This window comes from Amphiura filiformis, chromosome 10, assembly GCF_039555335.1.
Source record: "Amphiura filiformis chromosome 10, Afil_fr2py, whole genome shotgun sequence".
NCBI classification, from domain to species: domain Eukaryota; kingdom Metazoa; phylum Echinodermata; class Ophiuroidea; order Amphilepidida; family Amphiuridae; genus Amphiura; species Amphiura filiformis.
In genome coordinates, this window is record NC_092637.1 from 68,613,733 (window position 1) to 68,639,438 (window position 25,706).

Genomic DNA, 25,706 nt, shown 5'->3' on the forward strand with positions numbered 1-25,706 from the left:
CCATTAGAAACAATTGTTCATTTCAGATTTACCATCGCCATATATAACCAATGTAGGAGGAATGTTTGTTACATTAAGTTGGGACGAACCTCCGCCGGCATTAGAAAGCAACCCGCCAAGAAACATCACACATTATGCTGTCACATTAACTCCACAAGATGGCGGGCCTTCACAAACTGTTTACGTTCCTGCTGAAGGTGATGCAAATTACACTATCACAGGATTGGAACCAGTAACGGTGTATAATATTGAAACGCGTGTAGTCATAGAGACTGAAGGACAAGTAGAGCCTGAGCCCTATGATCTTGGAATACCTCCACAGGTTTTTGAAACGTGTAAGCTAGAACTATAATATTCAAAGTAAGAATTATTTGATTCAGAACAAATTGAAAGTAATTTTACTTTAAACGACTTTTTTAATTACTATAGCATTCAAACATCTTAAAAGAATAATTTTAACGTGTTATGTTTCAGCGTTTACTCCAACAACAGCAGAAAGTACGGAATTTGGAGCCACAACGTGTGCACCAAATGAATTCTCCTGCGCTGATGGAACATGTGTGTCTCAAGTATGGACGTGTGATGGGTTTGAAGACTGTGCTGATGGCGGTGATGAAGACGAAGCATTCTGTGCTACCTGTCCATTCCAATTCTATTGTTTAAATGGCCGATGTATAGACACAGAAAATGTTTGCGATGGAATAAACCAGTGTAGAGATAACAGCGATGAAACTCAAATTTGCGTCGGTAAGCTATGTTTGAAATGATAAGCCAAATGACATATTTAAATTGTTGCTTTGCTCTTTGCATGAAATTCATATAGATCACAGATAATATATAAATAAATTCCATGTTGCGATTCTCCTTAACATTTAACTGCTTACGGCATTCAGAGTACATAACCATGATAACGGATGGTTCGTACCATGGATGGTGTTGGTCAGATTGTAGATGGTTTCATTTGGATCCTTCGTGCCCGATCTTAAGAGAAAAAAAAGAGAAAAAACAACCATTTTGGAAATGTGTAATAAACCACACCTCAACCCCTTCGTAGTCCATGTTACAAAATTTGGCTCAGGGTTAAAGATATGTATCACAAAACCTTTACTAGGTAAATACATATACATTTCTACCTTTTTGCATGGTTGAAATGCCCAATGGTGTTGTAAAATACAATAGTGACGTAAGTTTAACATCAGAGATTTCCGGTTTTATCACGAGAGAATCGATCGATTGATGTGTATAATTGCATCAGTGACGTAAAACTGTGTGTAGTGCTATTCCTCTTACGTCTTATTTATACGTCTCAGCTGTGTGAACCTCAATAACAATCCGCGAGCTAATATAGCCATTATAGGCGCTGGAAGGAAATAACAATTTTCTTTGTTATACCTCATTTATGGGCTCAAAATATAAAGGAGAATATAATGTGATCAACTAACATTTTGTGGAAAACAAATAAGAATATATTCTTTATTAAAATTTTATCATTATCATACATGTACATTTAAATGAACGTAAACCAATATTTGAAAGTTGCAATAAAATCCCATTGCTTTGTTTTCAGTGTCCAGAGAAGGAAATGTTGTCAGCTTGTTTCGTGAATTTTGGAGCAGGTCAATGATGTGATAATAAATTTAAAAAAATATCATTGTTTGTCTCATCCCATATTAAACATTTCTCCTCTATCCTGTGATATCAAAATAAGTACACACATTTCCCCACATAATGTCGTTATGACGTCATAATGTGAGCACGCCCACGCAAATATGGGAAATTCTGGCTATGTACAAAAGTATAGGTAAAATTGAGTTTCACCGAATTTTATCCTAAATATCAAATGAAATGATATAAAGGAATGACTATTTCAACCTAATTAACAAGTAAAAAGTAAAAAGTCAATAACTCTCGGACAGACAGACACAGATCCGCATAAATCTGATTCCTAAATGACCCTTTCGTCTTTACAAACAGTGGCGAAGCTAGGGGTTGTGGCACCCGGGGTCAAAGATACATAATAACGCCTTCACCCAATTCTTGAAACAATTACGCTCTGTGTTATTTTGGTTATAAAGAAGTTCAGTGAATTTCGGTCTTAAATTGATCTTTTAAATTAGTATTTTTGCTGAAATGCACACAAACTCATCACGTAGAGGGGCGCAGAATCGATGCGGAATTGGTTAAATCGGCGCCCCCCTCTAGTTGGCGCCCATGGCACTTGCCCCCTCTGCGCCCCGTCGCCACGCCACTGTTTACAAACATCCAAAAGAGTTTGCCATGGACTAGTTTACTATTTGTGCTTTATAAATTATAAAATGTCCGCTTGAAGCAGAGCAGAAACAGATGCCTCCCTCTATGCAGCTAAGTGTAAAACGCTTTTATAATGTTAATTTCAGATCTACCATCACCATCTATTGCCATTGTAGAAGGAATATCGGTCACACTAACTTGGGATGAGCCTCCGCCGGCACTAGAAAGCAACCCTCCAAGAAACATCACACACTATGCTGTAACATTAACTCCACGAGATGGCGGGCCTTCACAAACAGTTAATGTTCCTGCTGAAGCTGGTACAAATTATACGATTACAGGATTGACACCAAGCACGATGTATAACATTGACACTCACGTAGTCATAGCAACTGAAGGACAAGGAGAACCTGAGCCTTATGATCTCAGAATACCAACACAAGTTTTTATAACGTGTAAGCTATAACCATAGGCCCTATAGATATATGTATTCAAAATCAAATTTGATTCAAAACGTATTGAACTGTAAGCTTAAAAACACTGACGTTAATGCTAAATGTATTACGTGTATTATTGTTATTTGTAATGGAAATAACGACTGCGGAGACATTAGCTATGAAAGACATGGCATGAATCCGACTACATGTAAACTGAAAAACAAAGCAAAGCTAACAAACAAGATAACCTAAACATGCAAATCTCTCCCCACATACCACTAGATAGGCATACCATACACGTATACATCATTCACGTTTAAAAGCAATTTTTGAGTTATTGCGACTTTCTGAACTAGATGAGAGACGTAAAGGTCCACGACTGGTTATGTGCAACAATCCTAAAAAATGAGCTTCCAAGTCAATCACCTTTTTCACGGTTCATTAGTGTGTCCTGATTACGCACGCAATGACATAGAAAATGCAAACCGATTTATGTTTTTGTTTTTTGTTGCTGTCTTCAGCTCCAACATGCCCACCAGATAAATTCTTCTGCGTTGATGGACCATGTGTCTTCAAAGACTGGGCATGTGATGGGTTTGAAGACTGTGCTGATGGCAGTGATGAAGACGAAGCTTTCTGTGCTACCTGCCCATTCCAATTCTACTGTTAAAATAGCCAATGTATAGACACACAAAATGTTTGCGATGGAATAAATCAGTGTAGAGATGACAGCGATGAGACTCAAATGTGCGATATAGGTAAATTATTAAGAAGGGTTTAAATTTGTCGGCTGTATTCCATAGTGGCGTATAGTGGGGCACCGTGAATAAACAACTTTTCGAGAAAATCGGGTTTGAAGAAATGTCAATTTAAAATCGAGTTGTGTAAATCAGACATTCGTTATATTTTGTAAATGATGTGAAATGCCTGTAGATTACTTTACAAGTGACTAACTTTGGAATTTAGAGTGCTCAAACCCATTACAGGTGAGCTCAGGAGGGTGAAAGTGCATAGGAACAATGCCGGAAACTACGTCACTCTATTGTTCGACTTAAACTACATCATTTTCCCAGCATGCGTGTTCGTTAATACAGCTTTAGTCTCCTACACCTTCTCAACATGGTACGTGGAATGTCTGGAATCACACTGACGGCGGAGGAGAATACTAGCTGGTCAGACAATTTAATTTTATCAAGCAGAAAATACCTAAACAATCACAGTCATTTGATCGATTTACTACAGAATATAATTGATTGTTCAAAATATAATTTTAATATTGTAAACATGTTAACTTATATATTTGTGTACTAAAGTATAAGGACACGTGGATAAAATCATGTCGAAGACAAAATGGCCGCTAATCCGCCTATTGTCTAGACTTAAACTACATCTTCCGGTTTGTTACGTAATACTAGGATGCCTATCCCGTTATATCGATCCCTGGTGAGCTATAGAAACAAATTCAAAGTATAGACCTCTGGCAAGGCAACCGTTACTAATAGTTTCACGGAATACCCTCACTTACGATCATTGGGTATACCGATCATCAGACGGATAATTTGTCATGATTTCAACTTAACGGAAATGTTTATACATGTATATACATTCTATGGTGTCGACAAAATGACAAACCAATAGATTTTATTTCAAAATATTTTTCTAAATAAATAAATACATAATATTGCTGTCAAACAAATAATATGTACAAAAATATACGTCACTCTGGAAAACACGCAAAACGCAATACTCTAACCTTACGCCACCTCGATCGCCGTATAATCCCCACCTTTGTTTCATAACCACTAAGGTATAGGGCATTTTTTGTTTTAGCAATAGCCCCCTCCAAAAGTATTTAATTATATTTGTAATTGCTCAAGTAGCATTTTGTGCAAATTTTATTACACAATTTGTTGCCGTTCTTTTTTATGAGTATTTAAGTACCTAAAACGGCCTAGAATGAGGCTATGGCGCTCTTTCCAGCCTTGTCTAATATTAATCTCCATAAACTTTATATGTAAAATGAAAATGACCATAAACAATTTCACTTTGTAACGATACGGTACATTTATTTAATTAATTACTAATTAATTAGCTAATTTTGACTGATGAGTCTTAGAAAATGAAATATATAAACGAATTGATACTATAAACATTTGCTTTGCAAAACATGCTTGTAAAACAGAGATAAGTAAGTCCAAATTTAATTTAATTTTGATTCCATTCTAATTACGTGTTAACCCGACGGGTGAGAACAACATAGACAAATAAGCCATTTCATGGATTACTTTTAATTGAATAATTAATAGGTAAAACATCCAACACCAATGCTAATTGGTTAATTCTACTATATTGTACTCAACGGCGAACTGCGCGTGGCTTCCAGATCTACATACCTAATCTAAAACTAGATAATTATTTAAAAGCATATTTAATGAGCACATTTCGTCGTGTTAGCGGGAACATCGCATATAATTTTGGTCTTAAGTCGTTGGGCAAAAATATTCATGCTATTAACTGATTTCTTTTAAGACTGGTAAAATAATTTAAAATAATTTCATTTACCTAAAATTGTATACGCCTTCAAAAATTTCAATTTCAGCAGAAATGGACTACTTGCACTCACACGAAAATTGAATTGCTACTAGAATTAGAAAATTACTCTCAAAGTCACTAAAATCTAGTGTAAATAAATTGATTTTCTTTGTGTGCAATTTTCTCTTGCTTTTAGTCAAAATAAATCAAAACAGCACACAGATTTTACATGCAGTTAAGTGTTAAACTCATTGTTCGTTTCAGATTTACCATCGCCTTTTATAGCCAATGTAGGAGGAGGGTCCGTTTTACTAATTTGGGACACGCCTCCACCGGCACTAGTAAGCAACCCTCCAAGAAATATCACACACTATGCTGTCACATTCACTACACAAGATGGCGGGTCTTCGCAAACTGTTAACGTTCCTGCTGAAGCCGGTACAAATTACACGATTACAGGATTGGCACCAGGAACGATGTATGACGTTGAAACTCGTATAGTCATAGAAACTGAAGGACAAGGAGAACCCGATCTCTATGATCTTGGAATACCTCTGCAGGTTTTTGAAACGTGTAAGCTGTAGATATGGAAATATCAAAAGTCATAATTTATTTAGGAACGTACTAAAATTCATCTTAAATAGACTTATGTGAAGTTCTATAACGTTCATACCTTTATAAAAGAATTTGTATGTTTATGTTTATGTTTTAGTATTTGCTCAAACAACAGCGCAAAGTACTACTGTAGCCACAACGTGTGCACCAGATGAATTCTTCTGTCCCGATGGAACATGTGTGTCCAAAGTATGGGCTTGTGATGGGTTTGATGATTGTGCTGATGGTAGTGACGAAGACGAAGCTTTCTGTGCTACCTGTCCATTCCAATTCCTCTGTTCAAATGGACTATGTACTGACACGGATAATGTTTGCGATGGAAGAAATCAGTGTAGAGATAAAAGCGATGAAACTCAAATTTGCGATGTCGGTAAGCTAATAAGTATGTTTTAAAATTATAAACCCAAGAACATGAAAACATTGATTTGTTCTTTGCATGACATTATTGTATATCACAGACCCGAATTTAAATGCAATACCAGGTTGTGATTATCCTTAAGACGTAGTACTTGAGGCACCTAGCCGTAGTTAAGTGCAGATCAGATGGTGTGAGAGGCTTAGCCGGAAGTCTTATACCAAACCTAATAAAAGATCATTTAAAAGCGTTTTTTTGTTTCGAGAAAATCATATAAACCATTAGTTTAATTTAGCAGGAATGTATTTTTTGTGTTTTAATTGTTTCATTTATTGTTTAACACAGTTTAACATTTTAATTACAAAATAATAAATTGCTTATAAGACTTACAAAATCAGTTAAAATGTGCGCATTTACCTTACGGTTTTAAAATCTTCCATAACACCTGAACAATCTTGCACTTCGCCCGACGATATGTGTCGTAAAACTGTTACTAAATAAAAATAAATATAAAGTTCTCAAAATAACATCATACCATAGTATATTTAAGTTGTGATAATAATGATGTCAGAATAAAGATTCGTAAACGCCTTTTTTCACATCTACCCTTTCGACTTTTCGACTGATTAAATAATGCATATTGAATTTGAAATCGCATTATAATAATAATTCTAATGAGACTTGATAAAACTACAGGAAAATTACACGTTTTCAACCTAAGGCGAAAGAAAGGAACCCGCTAGGTAATGGGAAAACGCATGCTATATTGCTCGCTACAAGAAATTTCTCATTGTTAATGAATTTTGGTATCATATAATAGCCATATTTTTCTCATTACCATCCTGAAATTTGTCACTCCAAAATAATCTATTTCCGAAGAAATCGTGAAAAAAATCAGGCGAATTGTGGTTACCAATTTAAGCAAAGTGTCAAACGCCCGAGAATTCTGGTAGGCAAGAAAAATTCGCGACGTTTCATTCCGATACCAGTTCGCCTGGAAAAATAAATCAAACTATATAGAGGGCGCTATAATGATATGCACTTAAAACAAAATAAAATAAATACATATTAGCGAAATAAATAAAGGGCAAGAACTTTTCCTGTCAAGCATGATAAGAGGAACACGAACAAATATAAGGGAGCGAACCTCCCACTGAAGAATTAATTTACACTGAAAATGTTCTCGTTTTTTCACATAGATGCATAAAGGGGGGGGGGGCGATATTTGAAATTGTATTTAAGTTTGAAAACAATCCATAGCCTCAACCAATAGGGTTACCTACTTTAAACAAGATCAAAAATAATCACAAATCCCGACTGGTACACAAGCCAACTTGAAAAGGGGGCAAGGGAATGAGCCGGCATGGGATTCGAACCCACGACCTGCCGATCTCTAGACGGACGACCTATCAATTGGGCTACCGGCTCCCACTGACAAACGGTGGTTAAAACCGGGTCTAATGTAAGCAGTCAAGCAAACCCGCTTGTGTGTTTCTGTGGTATATGGATATATGACACCTTCATACAGATAACAATTAATTTCAGAGATACCATCGCCATCTGTTGCCAATGTAGGAGCAGTGTTCGTCACACTAAGTTGGGAGGAACCTCCACCGGCACTAGAAAGCAACCCGCCAAGAAACATCACACACTATGCTGTCACACTCACTTCACAAGATGACGGACATTCGCAAACTGTTTACGTTCCTGCTGGTACAAATTACACGATTACAGGATTGAGACCAGAAACGATGTATGACATTGAAACTCTTGTAGTCATAAAAACAGAAGGACAAGGAGAGCCTGAGCCCTATGATTTTGGAATACCACAGGTTAATTTTACAACATGTAAGCTATTATATTCAAAGTCATACTGTATTGAAAAGTTAAGCTTAAAATGATATGTTAACGTGAGGTGTGTTTACTTTTTTGAAATAACGACTGTGGAGATATGAGCGATGACGAAAAAGCATGATCCCGAACACAGGTAAGGTGATACATACCCCGCCACTAATAAAAAAAACTAAAAAATAATAATTTAAAAAAACCCCATTCAATCATACACACTACCGGTAAAACCTGCAGACAGCCGAATATCAAAACCTGGACGAGGACAGTAGGGCGCACACCACTAAATAATCGTCCCATTGAAATACACGGGAAAATACAAGAAAGTAAGTTTGTTTTTTCTACCCCATGTAACAACATTTTTAATATTTTGATCGAATCAACGTCTTAAATAAAGATTAAACTTTTATTTAAATTTGATTTTTTGGGACAAGTTGAGACAAGCTTAAGAGATACGAACTCCTGAACAGCGCCATCCCGAATTTCAGCCGACACTCTCGCCTCCTTACCAGTTCCGGCCATGATATTGTTCCGAGGGCCTATTGCCCATGTACATTCGATTCGGAACATTTTCTGAACAGATTTGTAATGTTGAGCTCCTATTCTATCGTTTTTATCAAAACAACCAAGAGTCACTCAAATTTGTTTCCCTTGGGACGCCGATATATTTCGCATAGGCGCTATTTTTTACCGGAACTATGAAGGGTTCCACCAAATGCGGAAGGATTTAGTGTAGTGCACTCAGTAAGTATGGTATACGAGCTCAAAATAATGATAGGATAATGTCAAGGGGGTGACACTAAAGTCACGGTTGTTCTATTAGCAACGCAAAATCTATGAAAAATTCAGCTGGTTTACTAGCTAGAAAGTGAGGCCAGTTATCGATCCGTTATAGCTCGTTATGAATAATTCATGTTCGACCCTTGGATCATGTTAATTGAGTTTGGCAAATAACAACGTTGTTCGTTTTGCGAACTTTGCCTGTTCAACGAGAGTATAGCGGGCCCCAATACATCTGGGCACAAACCACACGAAAACAACCCAGTTTAATGAAATGGCGGTCGGGTATTCCCATCAGGCACCAGTGATATGTTTTTTCAAAGAAAGTCTACTAATTTAATATGAAATGACATTTTGCAATAGCAAAGTCAAAATTAGGACTTGCTGTCAATAATATGAAGGAAATACGTGACAGAGGCAAGGTGTGAAATACAAGTAGTATTTAAGTTATAATAACCTTTGATACCCGACCTGACCTTCGATCATGGCGCCATATTCGTCTTATGTATTTCTCACACCACTCCACGCCATACATAAATTCTGCCAGTCACATTTCCCCAATATGAAATTTTTTTAAAGTAAAATTTTAATTTCACTTCATTAAAGTTTGGCGGAGGCGGGGTTCGAACTCACGGCGGCGGACTGCTTTGGACACACTATGAATCCAGCGCCTTAGACCACTCGTCCACTTGTCTTGTTAGAATTCAGTTGAAACTTATTTGAAGATATAATCGCAACTTCAACATAGGCCTACCACGTGACAAGCAAAGGCAGAAAGAAAACGTACCATATTTTGGAATTTTATTTCAAATAAAAACATTTATGTGTATTATTAGCGCTCAATTGTTGTTAACTGCGTGTTTTATACAAAAAAATCCAACGATAAGCATGATAACGGGGCGTCTATATGGACAAAACATTATATCGATTTTGACACGTGCTTGTGTCTCAGTACATTTCCATGGTCAGTAAAATACTATAGAGAAAAACCTACCATTTTCTTGTATACACGTTCGATGTTTTGATCAAGTATGTGAATATTCGACATTAGACCCACAATTTTTTTTCAGGAAATAAAAGATTAGATTACCATAAAAACGAAACAGTAATCTTTTGCCGGGTCTAATGTTATTTATACATAGATTTGTCAACGTTTTTTCTATCCTTATTCTTGCTCAATTAAAAAAATATTTTGGCGTATATAAAATTGAAATAAAATTCTCTGCCTCATAAACGACATCAAATGTGCCACAATTGGGTATCACGAATCGTTATATATGATGTGCAGTTAATATTCATATTTTCTTTTATACAGAGGATGCTTCACTTTTGACAGGAAAAATATTTTCTTGAAAACCCTCTCACTCGGTTATTTTAAAAAGGTAACCACGCTTCCCTAGAATGTGCAATAAATTAGCATTAAAATGTTTCTTATTCTAACAGCAAGCGTTTCTAGAATGTATTATGGCGAAATGTGGTGTATGTATTTCTATTATGCCCTCAAGTAAAATAAAATACCAATCTGCACTGAGCAGACAGAATGTTACTTGGCTCCCAGCATGAATTGTTGATTTTATACGGAGGTAAAGAAATGCACAGTGTATGTGCAAGCCGTGTAACAATACTCTAAATATTTACGGTAAATCTGAATAGTGGTCACATGTTGATTATCATGTGGTCGGGAAATCACGTGGCAACATTTTAAGATTTCAGGATTGTTTACTAGTTAATTGCCATTTGTACTCTTTATTTTTTATCTTTGTTAATTAACATATATTTTAAATGCTGATAAATCGTGGTTGGCTGCCCATGATATCTGTTAAATTCAATGTTTTATGAATATAATTCTACCACGCAGAGGGGGTCACGCAGCAGAATTTCACATCACCTGACTTAGCTAGAATTCGGAGCTCTGCTCTTCAAATTCATGTGAATTTCAAAGTTTTATACATTTAATATATTTAATATGATACTAATTTTTTATTATAACCAACTGGTACACGAAATATACTAGCTTATTACCTATACAGAAAGGTGATTATCAGCCTTCACTCAGCAAATTGACATGCCCGGCATATGCAGCCATTCTCCGTCTGGATAACATGACTGTCGCCTTCAATACGTCTGGGCACAAATTTAAATAACAATACGCTATTTACATATCAATATGACCTCATGCTAATTAAAGCTGCCCCATCCAGGAGTTCGTCTATGATAATGTCTTGACCAACGCTCTGCAGGGTCTATTGTTTTATTGTTTCCGATTGGAAAATGTTGCCAATCAATATTCATGAGAGTGTACATTCAACGTCCAGTTTGCGAAATTGGGTGAGTTGTGTTTGGTAGGTGTGAAATACATCGGATTGGGCGTTTTAATTACGTAACGAATAAAGGCATTGACATCATCGAATGGCTGCCCAGTGCTGTTATGTGTTTAGTTATTATATACGCTGGCGAAGTTACGTAATAATCGGATTAACTACCATAGTAATAGGTGAAAACAATTTTTGAATATACCGCTCTGCACTGATGCGTTCACGCGGTATCTCTGCATTGAACCATATCAATCTGATCAATTGCACCTGTAAGATTAGTATCTTTGAAAAGACCAGTATTGTATTCAATCTATGATTGCGGACATACAACGGTGATGAGTGTAACCTGCTTGTAGTGCAGCGCGATATGTTCAAAATTGTTTTCACCTATTGCTATGGTAATTAATCCGATCAATTACGTAACTTCGCCAGCGTATAGGCCTAATACACACCACTCCACGCCATACATAAATTCTCCCAGTCACATTTCCCCAATATGAAATTTTTAAAAAGTAAAATTTTAATTTTAATTCTTTTAAAGTTTGGCAGAGGCGGGGTTCGAACTCACGGCTCACCGCTTTGGCTAGTATCACGTATACCATACGTCCAGCGCCTTAGACCGCTCGACCACGAAGAACTTGATAGTGTCATCGTGAAAATTTATACATATATAATATTAATACATCGCAACTTCATTACTGCATCATATTTTGGAATTTTATCTGCTTAAAACATTAATGTGTATTATAATAAAGCTACCATTATTTATATTGTTGAATTCTCAAGCGCATAGAGACAATTAATACGAGGGTCCTATGAATAGGCCTACATACACAATACATAAAATCGATTTTGATATCTGCCATGTGCTCTGCTGTGCATGTGGTTTCCCGCAGTGGCGGAAGTTGTATTACGAAGTGCATCCGAACTCCATTTTGAAGCAAATGATTTTGACAAGGCATTGGATTGTTCCAGTTTGCATCCTAAATCCACATTAGACCCCTAATTTTATTTACAAAATCAAAAGATTAGATTATCATAAGAACAAAACGGTAATCTTTTGTCGGGTCTAATGTGAAAATTACATTTAAAAAAACAGTTTTTACAGAATTAATTCTCACTTAATTCCAAAAAAAAAAGGCGTATATAAGATTGAAATAAATTATCTACCTTTTATACTAGATCAATTGTGACGCAAGTTGTTATCAAAAATTGTTGTGATAGATGTACAGTTAATATTCATATATTCCATTACCTATCTGATGGTACAGTTTTTACACAGAAAATATTTATTTGAAAAACCTGCCACTCGGCTTTTTCCGGAAAGGTCACAGGGTCGCCGTGACCTGTGCAATAACTACAATTAAAATTTTTCTTATTCTAACAGCAAGCGTTTCTAGAATATATTATGGCGAAATGTGGTGTAGGCCTAATAATTATTATTTAATTTATTCATCATTCCTTTCTTTTCCCTTCTCAGTACTTATTCTTTCCTAGGCCTACACTTTATCACTCCCTCGCTCTCATTGTCCCCTCTTACCCTCCCTCTCTCATTCCCATCATTTCCTTATATTTCTTTTTATCTACTTGTCTTTATTATATCTTTTTATTTCTCCCTTCCTCCAGCCCTCTCTCATTCTCCATATCCCCTCCTCCCCTCGTCCTCCCTCCCCTCCCAAGACGTCTCACAGAGGTGAATCTGAAACCTACCCAACCCCCTCCCCTATTTTGGGTACGCCACTTTTTCTATACCAATCTCCTTCTTAAAATAAAATTAAATGGAAATTTCTTAAAAACAACCTTTATTGGCCTATACTTATACTTACATGTATACGTATAGCGATTACCATTATAGTGTAATATAGATATATGGACTGGACATGGCAGCCTTCATACATTCTAATGTGTAATCGATCAGCAAGATCATTCAATTTATTTAAATGAAACGCCTTACGTCAGGTGGGTGGTAAAGATGAAAGCCTCCTTTACACATGACTGCCCTTAAACATGACTGTAGTGTGGTCACTTGTTGATACTCGCCTGTTGTGTAGAGCGTTAATATGATGCCGGATCAGTGACCAATTTAATGGCGTAACCCCTTTATTCGAAACAATGGTACCACTTTTATGAATAGCCTGTCGCAACTTCTAATCGGCATCAAACGGACAAAAGATTATATAATCTATTGCGACTCTATTTCTATTTAAAAGCACGTTGGTCTTGACTGCCAAAATACAAGACTTATACCACGGGATTAAAATATGATGTTACACTATTGCTTATGTCATCTCTATTCAGAACACTTTGACTGCGGTCAGGAGGGTGAGAGTTCATAAGGGCAATGTCGGGTCGATCGGTTACAACAATACTGGACTTTCGATACATAATTACCAAGGATAATAGAAATCAGGATGTGACTATTGCTCATTAGCACGTGTCCAATTCTTATTTAAAGAGCATACTTATGCTAACACGTTGACTAAAGTCAGGAGGGTGAGAGTTCATGAGGGCAATGTCGGGTCGCTCGTTTACAGCAATACTGGACTTAAGATACATAATTACCAAGGATAATAGAAATCAGGATATGACAATTGTTCATTAGCACATGTCCAATTCTTATTTAAATAGCATATTGTTATTAAAATGATGTCCTGATCTTGCTATAGAAAGCTAATAATATCTTGAGCTTGACTCAATGTTGTGTTAAGGTTATACAATGGATTTTTTCAATGCTTGATTCCAGAGAGGTGTAAGTTAATAATAGAAATAGCCATGCAGAAAAAATTGAACTCAAGCGTACTTGGTGTATCAATCTACATGCACAATGACCACGAACCTATGAAACCGTGGCACGTGAGTCATCCTATGTTGCAGGGATAGGGAGGGGGCATCCATGATAGGGGCTGCCGGGTGGCAGACGGTTTTCTGCAATTTTCTTAATTTTCAATTTTTTTAAAAAATATTACCATTAGGTGATATCTGTCGTGAAATAAATCAATGCTGCTATAGGCTATAATAGGCCTAGTAGGCCTACCCTGATTATGCAATATATACAACAATAACTACAGCAACAATAACAAAACCAACAACCAATATCCAATTTGTAAAAAATACTCATAGGCCTATATAGGCCGCGCCTATTTAGACTAGTAGGCCTATTCCTGAATTATATATTAATAAAAAAACGGCAAAAACAATCAATCACTGCAGTCAGAAAGAAAGAAAGAAACGAACAAGAAAGAAGACAGAACTAGATATGTTGCAGCCTCATAAGGCTACGAAGTCTATCCGTGAACTTAATATGAGCTCTGATGACTTTGAAATTACTTCGGAAAAAATGCCTTTCATGAAAAATGGAGGCAATAATAATAATAATAATAATAATAATAATAATAATAATAATAATAATAATAATAATAATAATAATAATAATAATAATAATAAAAATAATAATAAGATTTGTAATGCGCCATCAATCTAGTAGAACTATTCCGAGGCGCAGACATGAAACATTAACATACATAAAGTACAAGTACAATTAAACATTAAAATATATACATACATCAGTTACATCAGTTATGTTTGGTATATGCTTTTGCTAAATAAATAAGTCTTTAACAAGTTCTTAAAGGTCTGAAAACAATCACAGTTTCTTATATTCAGAGGTAACAAGTTCCAAAATGTGGGTGCAAAAACAGAAAAGGCTCGATCTCCAAAAAATATGAAGCCCGTGGAACGACAAGTAATTGTTTATCAAAAAGGATTTAAACGAAGGATATTCAAATTTATTCTAACAAAATACGTTTCTTTGTGTAACCTTAATGCGCTGTTAAAGATCGGCTTTGTATAGTACACCATTTCGTTATAAAATAAATGTAACCGTTCAATTCATTGTGTGTAAACTTCAAGTTTGTACGTGACTTTTTAGCATTTAAAGTGCCGAGATCGGGTACATAGGCCAGTCAAATTAAGAAAAATAAGGGTTAAGCCAACACTAATTGCAACAGAATACACTTATTCACCATTCACTTCAGAAAAGCTTATCAAATAATACATCAAAAGCCCCAAAAAATCCAATTAGTGGAACATTGCCTAATTTGCATCAGTCCAAAATGGCCGCTTATGCAGGGGTGGAATTTCAAAGTTGGTTATATCCTGTTAAAAACCATATCATTGTATTGCTCTCATCATAAGGATTCATATAGCATAGATTAACCTGTCTCCGACACACAGTTCTTGAGTTATAGGCAAAAAGATCAAAGGTCAAAATTTGTGTCCACTATTGAAAAATACTTAATTTTGATCCAATCGGTCCTAAATTGTTCCTTTCGCAAATATAAATTAATATGAGAATAGTCGTTGCATTGTTTTGGATGTTTTGTAACGTAGGTAACATCACAAACATGATCAAGGTCAACAGGGCTCAATGGATTGTGATCTTTTTGGTCATACCAAGGTAACAAACCACCTGAGATATGGCAAACCATTCTTTTTGTTAAATGATTTTGCAAGCGGAGCCATTTGTATCGAAATCAGAGAATGTTTCCATTTTGTCCCCTGTGGAATCCAGATTTTGACTTTTTCTGAATCCTTATGACAAAAGGAATACATTGGTATGGTTTTTAACAAGATTTGACCAACTTTCATCCCCTGCATAAGCAGCCATTTTGGATTTATGTAAATTAGGCATTGTTCCACTTCTTGGAGTTTCGGGAATTGTGTGAGATTTTGGGAGATGGACGCATGTGAAATGTATTCTGTTGTAATATAGTGGTGGGTGATTTCATAATTTGAATGACCTAATATAGTAGTGTCAAATTCTGCTGCATCTCAGCAGCAATTCTAACAGACACAATTTATACGCATTTGAAATTAACCAAGATAAATAACGAGTACATAATGACAATTAACTATATACACCAGCCGCCAATCTTTATAATGCTGCAGACCATGTCACTACAACCTCAGTCAGATTTTTGGTTTATTGGTGCTAATACTCGAACACCGTGAGCCAAATACACATTAAATGAAATTGTAAACAAATGTACGAGAACATGTAAAAGTTCAGATTAAAAATGCATGTTATCAAAAACAACTGCTTTAATTGCGTAATACAGGGTGTCCCCCCCAAAAAAAAGGCCCCTCATTTCGCCCTCTTTTTCTCCTATTTCAGAAAAGTTGATCAAGGATATGTTGGTATGTTAAGAAGCCTTTACCAGTTAGCTTTAATAAACTGAAACAATTATTTCAAACTTTTGAAGATATGCCCTTTAAAAGAAATGTATCCGTTTTTCACTCTGTCAACGGAGGAGGTTTGGGGAGGGGGAGGTAGAGAAGGAGAACGAGAGAGTGCTAAAGTGTAGGCCTAGTAGAGAATAAGTGCAGAGAAAGGAAAGGAAAGTAATAAATAAATATGTGCAAAAATAATTATTATAGAAACTAAACACATAACATCACTAGGCAGCCATTCAGTGATGTCAAATCCTTCAGGCGTTACGTAATTAAAACGCGCAGTCAGATGTATTTCACTCCTGCCAAACACAAGTCAACCAATTTCCAAAACTGAACGTTGAAGGTACACTTTCATGAATACTGATTGGCAACATTTTTCAATATGTTAGCCCTCAAATCGGACACAACAGATGAATAGATGCTGCATTCCGTTGATGCATTCTCTCTACACCATGACGCGTGAGTTTTAGTTTCTTGTTCCTTCGTGGAATGGGGATATTCCCAATATTTTTACACCCCACACCACCAAAGTGTCCCGATACTACAATCAACGAAAAAAGTCCTTGGAACGCTTGGTACACTCTGTCGAAATTCCGTGCAGAATTTCTTATGTTCATGGAAATGACCTATATTGTGTTTGGGAAGAAACATGATATCTACAACAATGATTTACCCTTCCCCTCTCCCCCATCAAGCAATGTTGGAACACATTGGGGGAACCGCTGAAGACATTGGCATTTCTCCACATTGCACGGGGGAGAGGGGGTGACAGTTTTCCGTTATTTACACGCAAGCGTTCCAAGACCTTTTTCCTTGATTGTAGGTGCTAACATTGCATGCCAGTGGTCTATCATGATCATTTAGATTACCCCACACACGTTGATATACTAGTGGAAAGTTTGCGCCTTCCAGTGTTCAAACTTATAGTTTCATAGTTTCATAGTTTATTTCATCTCATTTCGCAACATATACAATATAAATATAAATATAAATATAATAACAATAATATATATGATAATAAATGTATAATAATAATAATTATAAACAAATGCAATATTATACAAATGAGATGTGGACATCACTAAACGCAGAGCGTGATGAGTGTGATGCCCACTAAAAAAAGTTACAGTAATAAACACTTGAAGAGCCAGGATGCAAACCCTGCTATTGTCTGTCCAATTAACTTAGACACCCAGTTTTTGTTACTTATTTGAAAAAATATCCACTTTCAAGGAAAGTCATGAAAGAAAAGTGTTAACATTCGCTGAGACCTAACGGGATTTTTGTGTTTCCAAAGCATTGAGTGAGAGTTTACCAGAAATTCTATTGAAATTGGAAGGTTTTTCTCAACACTTTAAAAATAATCCGGTAGAAGTTGGGTACCATTATTTTGGAAGGTCTCATTATACAGATTTGTAGGTATTGTGATTTTGGATAGTGAATGGATGAATTCAGTATCGAAGTTACGTAATGTTACTATGTCAACGGGATCACGCGCTAGAGTAATGAACCACGATCGAAATGATCACCACATAAAGTATATGGCACTCGAAGGCATACCAAAGTAGCGTGATCCGGTAACCAAGAGAATTACGTAACCACTTCGATGCTGAATAGTAAATTAATTATACTCCTCACCAAAAACATTCTATAAAAATGAAAAATATAATTCAGTTCATAAAATGCAGACAGTGTTTCTTATTGGTATATTTATTCTTAGTGTATTAACGCAGTGATCCCAGTTGTCCCTCAACCAATTACAACAATTCGGCGCGGTATTTGAATCTTGTTCTGTGCATGCTTTTGGCTTGGCCCAATTCCAAGAAAATACAAATTGTATGCCCTATGAATGTTCTGATGTTATTGGTGAGGAGTATAATTCACAATACACTCCAGACGCACAGTAACTTGCCCTATCATTTGTTATAATGCACCAACTGTGACATCTTTTGAGTTATAGAGGTTGTGCATGAAATTATTGATTGGCTCCAAACAAAGGATTTGAACCAGTGTCCTTCACCGAAATCCACAGTCCATTCAATCAAATATTGTCATCAACCTATTTGATCGTAGTGTATTTGTTATGCGTGTGAGACGACCTCTCACGGTGATTGCAAACATGCTTTTGTTGAATGCATTTGAGTAGACCGCCATTATTGTGAAGTAGTAAAAGGAATTAAAGATCAAAGAAAAAGGGTGTCATCACTGATCAATATGCATGACTACAATGTTAAAACACCCCTTACTGTAAATAGATTATCCCATCAAAAGTTTCAAGTCATTTGGAATATTCGGCTGGACCCAGATATCTTGCTGTAAATCGGTCAAAATTGAATAAAAGTAGACAAGGAAGAATATTTTTTCATCGCTTTACTAATAATTTCTGTTAGGTCTGACCGTGTTTAGCAACTTTTCTTTCATGACTTTTTGCCAAAGTGAAAACTTTTCGAAATATATCCTAAAAACCGGGTGTCTAAGTTATTTGGACAGACAATAGATTCGCTACTACATGCTACCATACAATGAATCAATGAATCAATAAGGCAGTCGGGCGACATGAAGTCAAGGACCCAGCACGCCCCGCATCCACTCTCTTCATCTTCACTAATGGTGTATTCGCCACTTGCACGGTTCCGCCATTATGCACTATGTGCGGGGAGAGCCTCGAACTGGCAGCATACATGAATGGGAATTGAACCAGTCATAACATTCTGTGTAAGGTTACGTAATTCTTCCTTTCATGGATGCTGCCAGTTCGAGGCTCTCCCCGCATATAGTGCATAATGGCGGAACCGTGCAAGTGGCGAATACAACATGATCAAGATGCATAACTTTACACGCTAGTGTTGGCCTATACAAAAATAAAAATTCCTTTAAAAGGAATAGGGCGAGCAAATTAATTGTCAAGATAAAGGTGTAGTTCCATATTGATATTGCAGTATTACTTCGATTTTCACTTGTCATCATTAGCAGAGGAGGGAAATTTTGATTGAAAGAATTAAACTAGGAAGGTTGGTGTTGAAAGTTATCTAAATGACGAAGAGACCAAGGTGAGCAATCAAATTTAGGACAACAAAATAAACACATAGGACTGTACGGTAAAACATGTACCAGCAGTCACCCCACCTTTGTAGGACTACACAACAAAAAGGCCCTCCACCATAGGACTTTACGGTAAAATATTCAGAGGACTATGCCAATTAAACATTGAATCCAAAACCATTATGTAAATAAGATAATGGCCATTAAAATGGGCTCACAAACATGGGTTCATTATTATGTAAATGAGATGTTCAATGTTTGCATTCGATCTCAATAAAAAATTCACTTTAAAAGAGAAAGCCAGCTTCAATGCAGAAGAGGTCTTGTAATTAGTTTGGGTGGAAGGCATTTTCAGGATCACGCTTTTTTAGGATCCATCATGTTTCATGACAGTCCACCAAACCATCAATGATGAGAACATGCACACAGAAAAAGCAAACCAAACATTAACTCCTATAACTTCATGTCAACTCTTTAATTCATTACTCCAAATTGTTCTGTCTTTTTGTGCTTTTCTGCCTTTTAGGCTACCCTTAGCACATTATTAATATTAAGAAATACACTGCAGTTTGTAGCTAATTGGCTAAAACTGCCACTTATTATACATGACATTAATTTTATATTAATTCGCAATGTATACTTACTATAGCACATTATAAAATTATAAAGACTGCTCACTCCAATCATGGAAGTAAGAATGTCTCTTATTTCCATGCTCCAATCTTAACTTTTAAACTTTTTTGAATGTGTTGGTTGTTAGTCCGATACTCCGGCGAAGCTATGAATTCTATAGTCTGCATTGTGTGTTTTCTCTTCAATCATTTTGTTGAATGCCATAATAATTATTTAATAATCAACATGATCAAATACGAAAAGGTGGATTCACTTAAGTCATTTTATTTATAATTGATAGACTAATACAATAATTCATTTGTTTACCTACCTATTTTTAATACATGTCAAATGGGGGTATATTGTTCAATAGGCCTACATGTATAAATTATGCCCATATCATAGATAGGCCCTGAAATTGCATCGAATTTTTCCCGTTGAAAAAACAAAACTGATGTTTAAGAAATCAATTATTTCATTAATGACATTTTGAGTCATTTTTATCCATAAAACGATACAGGATATAGAATATTGTTACTTTGACTTTTACGTCCATAAAGGTTTTAATCATAGACCCTGGAAATAGGGTCTATGTTTTAATCATGTAATATCAATTCACTCGCCTCTCATGCTGTGCTGGTCTGCAGGAAGTCTGCAAATGTATGAACGCCTGATTATAACCATAGATTTTATTCGTTAATATGCTGTGGAAACAATTATAGGCCTGGCATATAACTTTTAATGTCATATTTTCTTCAAACCATAACTTTTGAAATTCTCACTCGTTTTCATTCGTTGAAACGGCCAAACATACTCTCTCGTTTTCTTACAAATCGAATATATTTTCACCGTAAAAAGTTCCGCAAAGTAATTCAAACCAATGCTAGTACCCAGTAATCTCTTTAGTAAACAAAGACGATCTCCGAATTAGATAGCCAGCTCTTATCTGGACATGTTGACATAAATTAATTGACTCAGTGAGGTTGACAAATAAATCCGGTGTGTGAATAGTTGATTCGGTGACCGACTATCAGTAGGCGCGGTAAATTAATCTCTTTACGCCCTAGTGGTACCTTGCGCCCAATGTTACGTAAAACTGGCAATCATGCTTGACAAACAAAGAAATGAAAATAATCTGTTGCAACTTTCGGATTTGCATAAAAGTAATTCTAGTTCTACAACAACATGTTTTATTATTTCTTTTAATACAAACACATTGCTGCCTAAAATGACTTTATAGCACTGATTAGATATCAAAATGAAGTAATAATTACAAATTTTCATGAACACTCTCGCCTCTGTAATTTCCCGAGTATATAGACAGCACGAATATTTTCTGCAACGCTGTGACCAATATGTATGTCAAAACCCAGCGCAAAGGGCGAGAACTCCGCATTTCTCGCCCAAAAAGAACGTAAGCAATGATAATTACCACTGACTACATTGCACAAAAGCAATATAATACATGTAGTAGGTTAAAAGGGCCTACATAAAAGGTAACCATATTATAGTGAAATGATATGTCGTATAACTTAGGACACCAGTAAACTAGTGATCCAGTAAACTTATTTACATTTCAGGTATATTTTATTAAATGTCATAGCAGTATTAAAACACTGAATTGCGACACAATTTACAATTTATAAACATCAAAATTTACACATTAATTAATACAACATAAAAATATATATCTATGTACAATTTCAAAGTAATATATTACTACATCAAAAAAAACATATTTAAAAGAAAAAGGAATTATAAAAACACAATTTAAATCAAATTCATAAAAAGTCAAAGAGGTAAGAGTAGTGCACTGGTAGGGAGCTCAATTATTGCACAAAAAAAAATTCATATTGATTGAATTTTATAATATACATGAATATTGCTGTTTTGGTGAAATTGATCGGATGGACACTGAAAGTGAGTGTTCGAAAAATGTACATTTCTTCGAACATACGAATCTGACATAGAAAATTTAGAATTTGTAAGAATGCAACATTTTCATAATTTTTTTAAATAACAGTATTATACAGGATGTTTGATATTACTGTGCAAATACTTTGCAGTAGTTTTCAGTTTTGGCTTTAAATGACGAAAATTTACTTATTATATAAAATATTTTTACGTCATGTTTCCAGTCGATTTTGATGACACTCGCTTAAAAATATGTGTAAATGGTTGTTGCCATGGTAACTGGGACAAATGTGATTAAATACCCTTAAATTGAAGTGACTCTTATATCAATAATGGATATTAAAAACTATGACGAAAAGGTGTATCTATTTGGCCAGAAATTGCAAAATTGTTAAAAGTGCATTTTATGCTGACCTTTGATATTCAAGAGGTTATTGGTTGGGATGATTAACCTTTCTGATGCAGATGTGGGTATCCTACTATCACAATGTCTTGCTCTGCTCAACATCACTAGTTTCTCCATTTACTTACTCCATATCTTAACTTGTTGTCCATTTTGCTTCAGCTATTCCGCGAGATTGCTTTGATCTGGTTCCTTACGGAGATTTATATCCATCTGGCATCTACACAATTACTCCCAGTGGTGGTTTGTCATTTAATGTTTACTGTGACATAGATGGTGATGGAGGGTGGACTGTATTCCAGCGCCGATTTGACGGATCGGTAGACTTCTATCGCAACTGGACTGACTATGAGAATGGTTTTGGTGATGTAGATGGTGAGTACTGGGCAGGTCTCAGACTCATACATCTACTGACATCAGGGAATCCCTCAATCTTACGTGTAGAGTTAGAAGCATTTGATGGCGACAAAGCTTACGCTGAGTATCAGTCATTTAGTGTGGGTGATTCGTCGTCTAATTATGTCCTTACCATTGGGTCATATAGTGGTGACGCTAGTGATGCATTGGGTTATAGTAATAACAGGGCATTCTCTACGTATGATAGGGACCATGATAGCTGGCGTTTTAACTGTGCTCAAGAGAGGGCAGGTGCCTGGTGGTATGGCCACTGTACAAACGCTAACCTGAACGGCCGATACCTTGGTCCTACAGGAACCAATGATCATTTAGGAATGTATTGGTACCACTGGAAAGTGCTCCAATCCCTTAAGAGCACGACAATGAAGGTCAGACGTGTTCAATAGATAAAATAAATCAACTCATCTCTAAAGTAAGATTTAAGATCACAATAGATACTTTCAATATTTCGAAATATCTTGTCTTTATCTGGATTCATAATTTATCCAACGATTATAAATATAGACCAAATCCAAGATCACAAATAAAGTGAATTTTGTAACAGTGATTTTAACTATGTACATTATATTTACCAACTACAGTAAGCCAAAGAATTAAGGTATTTTCACCCCTTGTATATCTTAAATAAAGACAGGTATGTCATACTTTGAAGCAGCAGCCGATAGCTGCATCTTTTAGCTCGAATTTAAGACATCATTCGTTGAAATCGTTTAAGAAATAAAGAGATGCAAATTTAAAAGTTGCAGTTCGCCCTATTGCATTTGCACACAAAGCGTTCTCGAACAAGAAAACTAGCGCCGTGCTTCCATTGATTATCACTTTAAAACTAGCGCCGTGCTTTCATTGATTTAGCACAAAAGTGCAACTTTTGATTTCGTTTCTTCCGAATTTGTTTAAATGTTGATATATTTGTCTTTATTTAGGATATACTGTATATAGCCCAGGCACCAGGGTCTCTGTTAAATTGTACTCAGTACCAGAAGTGGGTAAGTGCAATAACTGGTATGTGCAGCTGCTATATATGTAGATGAGTACAATATGCTGTATGTATATTGCCGAATGTTCACAGGACAGCTATTCCACTTACTCACTTCTGGCACTGAGCAGTCGAAATAATTATAACAATCAAATTTAAATGTATAATGTTGCATAATTATGTAAATATGTTTGTGTTTATAAACTTTTATAGTGTGGATGGGGTTGGTAGGTATGTGGTTGATTGGTTCCGCTGTGTGGTAAAATTAATATGGGTGGGGTGTAAGCAATCTATTCACAGACTTTGGAATATTATCTACATTTTTAAAACAATTGTTTTGAAATAACTTTATTTTGTATTGTTTCCATTTCTGGATTCATTATTCATTTAGCAATTATAGTTACATACCAACAACCAACATTGACCACAATTGTAGTGAGTTTCTTATGACAATATTATACTTAGCTAATGTCGAGTTTTATTGGTAAAACTTTGCTGAATGTTTTTTGAATATTTTAATATTATTGTAATGTAACTTACATAGTAATTCCCGAGCCTTGTATATTTTCAGTTCGAAGCATGTACAATTTATACTTGGGTGTGTATTAATAATTGTTGCTTTAAGAAAAATTAATGATTGGAGTTAACTCGTTTCTTTTATATTTTAGAATAGGATATTCTATTTGAAATACAAACCCCCCTATTGCAGACTTGACCTTAATCTCCCACACAGGGGGTGTAGATTTCAAACGGAAACTCCTATTCAGGTTATCCTATTTAAAATCCACACTCCTCAAAGATTAGAGCCATGTCTTCTGTAGGGGTTGTAGGGTTGGAAAATCTTGATGTAAAATATGTAATGTTGTATATTACATGATGTTAAACTGATCTATTTAGTCAAATAATCATACAGTTGGAAATAATCAAATATTTTCAACATCCATTTGGACCAGATATTTTTGAATTGGCATTATTTTGTCAGATTTCAATGAAATACTGGTCTACGAGAATTCTAAGTAAGATGTCAGATAAGGAAAATAAGGAAATCAAATTATCGTGAAGTTCAGTTTATATCCAAATGTGACGAAGCTGGTGAATCAAACGAGACAGCAGTCTCAAGGGCGATAGCCCTCAAGGACCTTTATATGATGCCTTATGTGTATATCTTAAGATTGTATGAAGGAATGTACGTAGGTGTGAATTGGTGTATGCATTTGTAAACTTGTATTTTATCAGAGTCATAAATCTGTAGCAGCTATTGACAGTTTAAGGGACGCACCATTAGATATCAAGGGGGTGGGTGGGTAGGTTTTTGAAAAAAAAACAATTGTCTCACAATCTGCACAAAAATATGCTCCACCTCGGACGAAAAAAGACCCATTTTCTTCACCATTACTTAGACAAAAATAACAAATAAAAAGCAACAATAAAAAACAACACAAAACAGGGATGTCAAGTGATGCCAAAAATTTGTCGCAGTTGGTGAAAAAAAGTTTAAAAAATAACCTCATACGTATTTGACTATTTTATCTTTTAAATTGCAAATTTTCTTGCGCCTGCGCGAATTTGTTTCATATCTCATCATATTTAGTATTATATACCTCATATATAGATTCCTGTCATCTGATTGGTTGAAAGTGCAGTCATTGAATTAACTATGCCCGCAAAATGAACTATGGACCGGTCCATGGAAATGAACTATGGACCGGTCACGTGCGTCACGATCAAACTGCGCGTTTTCCCAGCGTAAAATGATATTACGCACGCGTTAATGTTTTCACGCGCTATAAATACGCAGAAATCGCAGATTGTAATCTGTGTGCCGTTCCCAAAATCGATGCTTTTAACCAAACAGATGACAAGAATCTTAAGATTTGGTATATAAAACAAATATTGACTGCTTTTTATTCGGGGCATGGTTAAAATTATAGGCCCGCGGTGATCTCAAAACCATGACTATGCCCTCGGCTACGCCTCG

General features: G+C 35.7%; 1 protein-coding gene across 2 annotated transcripts; it reads left to right on the plus strand.

Annotated features, from left to right (window-relative positions):
* The first annotated feature begins 3,303 nt into the window (after positions 1-3,303).
* Positions 3,304-25,706, plus strand: LOC140163211 (microfibril-associated glycoprotein 4-like). 2 transcript variants are annotated; one of them, XM_072186607.1, is made up of 5 exons: positions 3,306-3,445; positions 5,484-5,792; positions 5,932-6,204; positions 7,735-8,037; positions 22,498-25,706. In XM_072186607.1, the coding sequence occupies exons 1-5, from the start codon at positions 3,433-3,435 to the stop codon at positions 23,136-23,138; spliced, it is 1,539 nt and encodes a 512-aa protein (XP_072042708.1). In that variant the 5' UTR covers positions 3,306-3,432; the 3' UTR covers positions 23,139-25,706. The 2 variants fall into 2 exon arrangements, with proteins under 2 accessions (XP_072042709.1, XP_072042708.1); XM_072186608.1 differs by lacking the exon at positions 7,735-8,037 and having other exon boundaries at positions 3,304-3,445.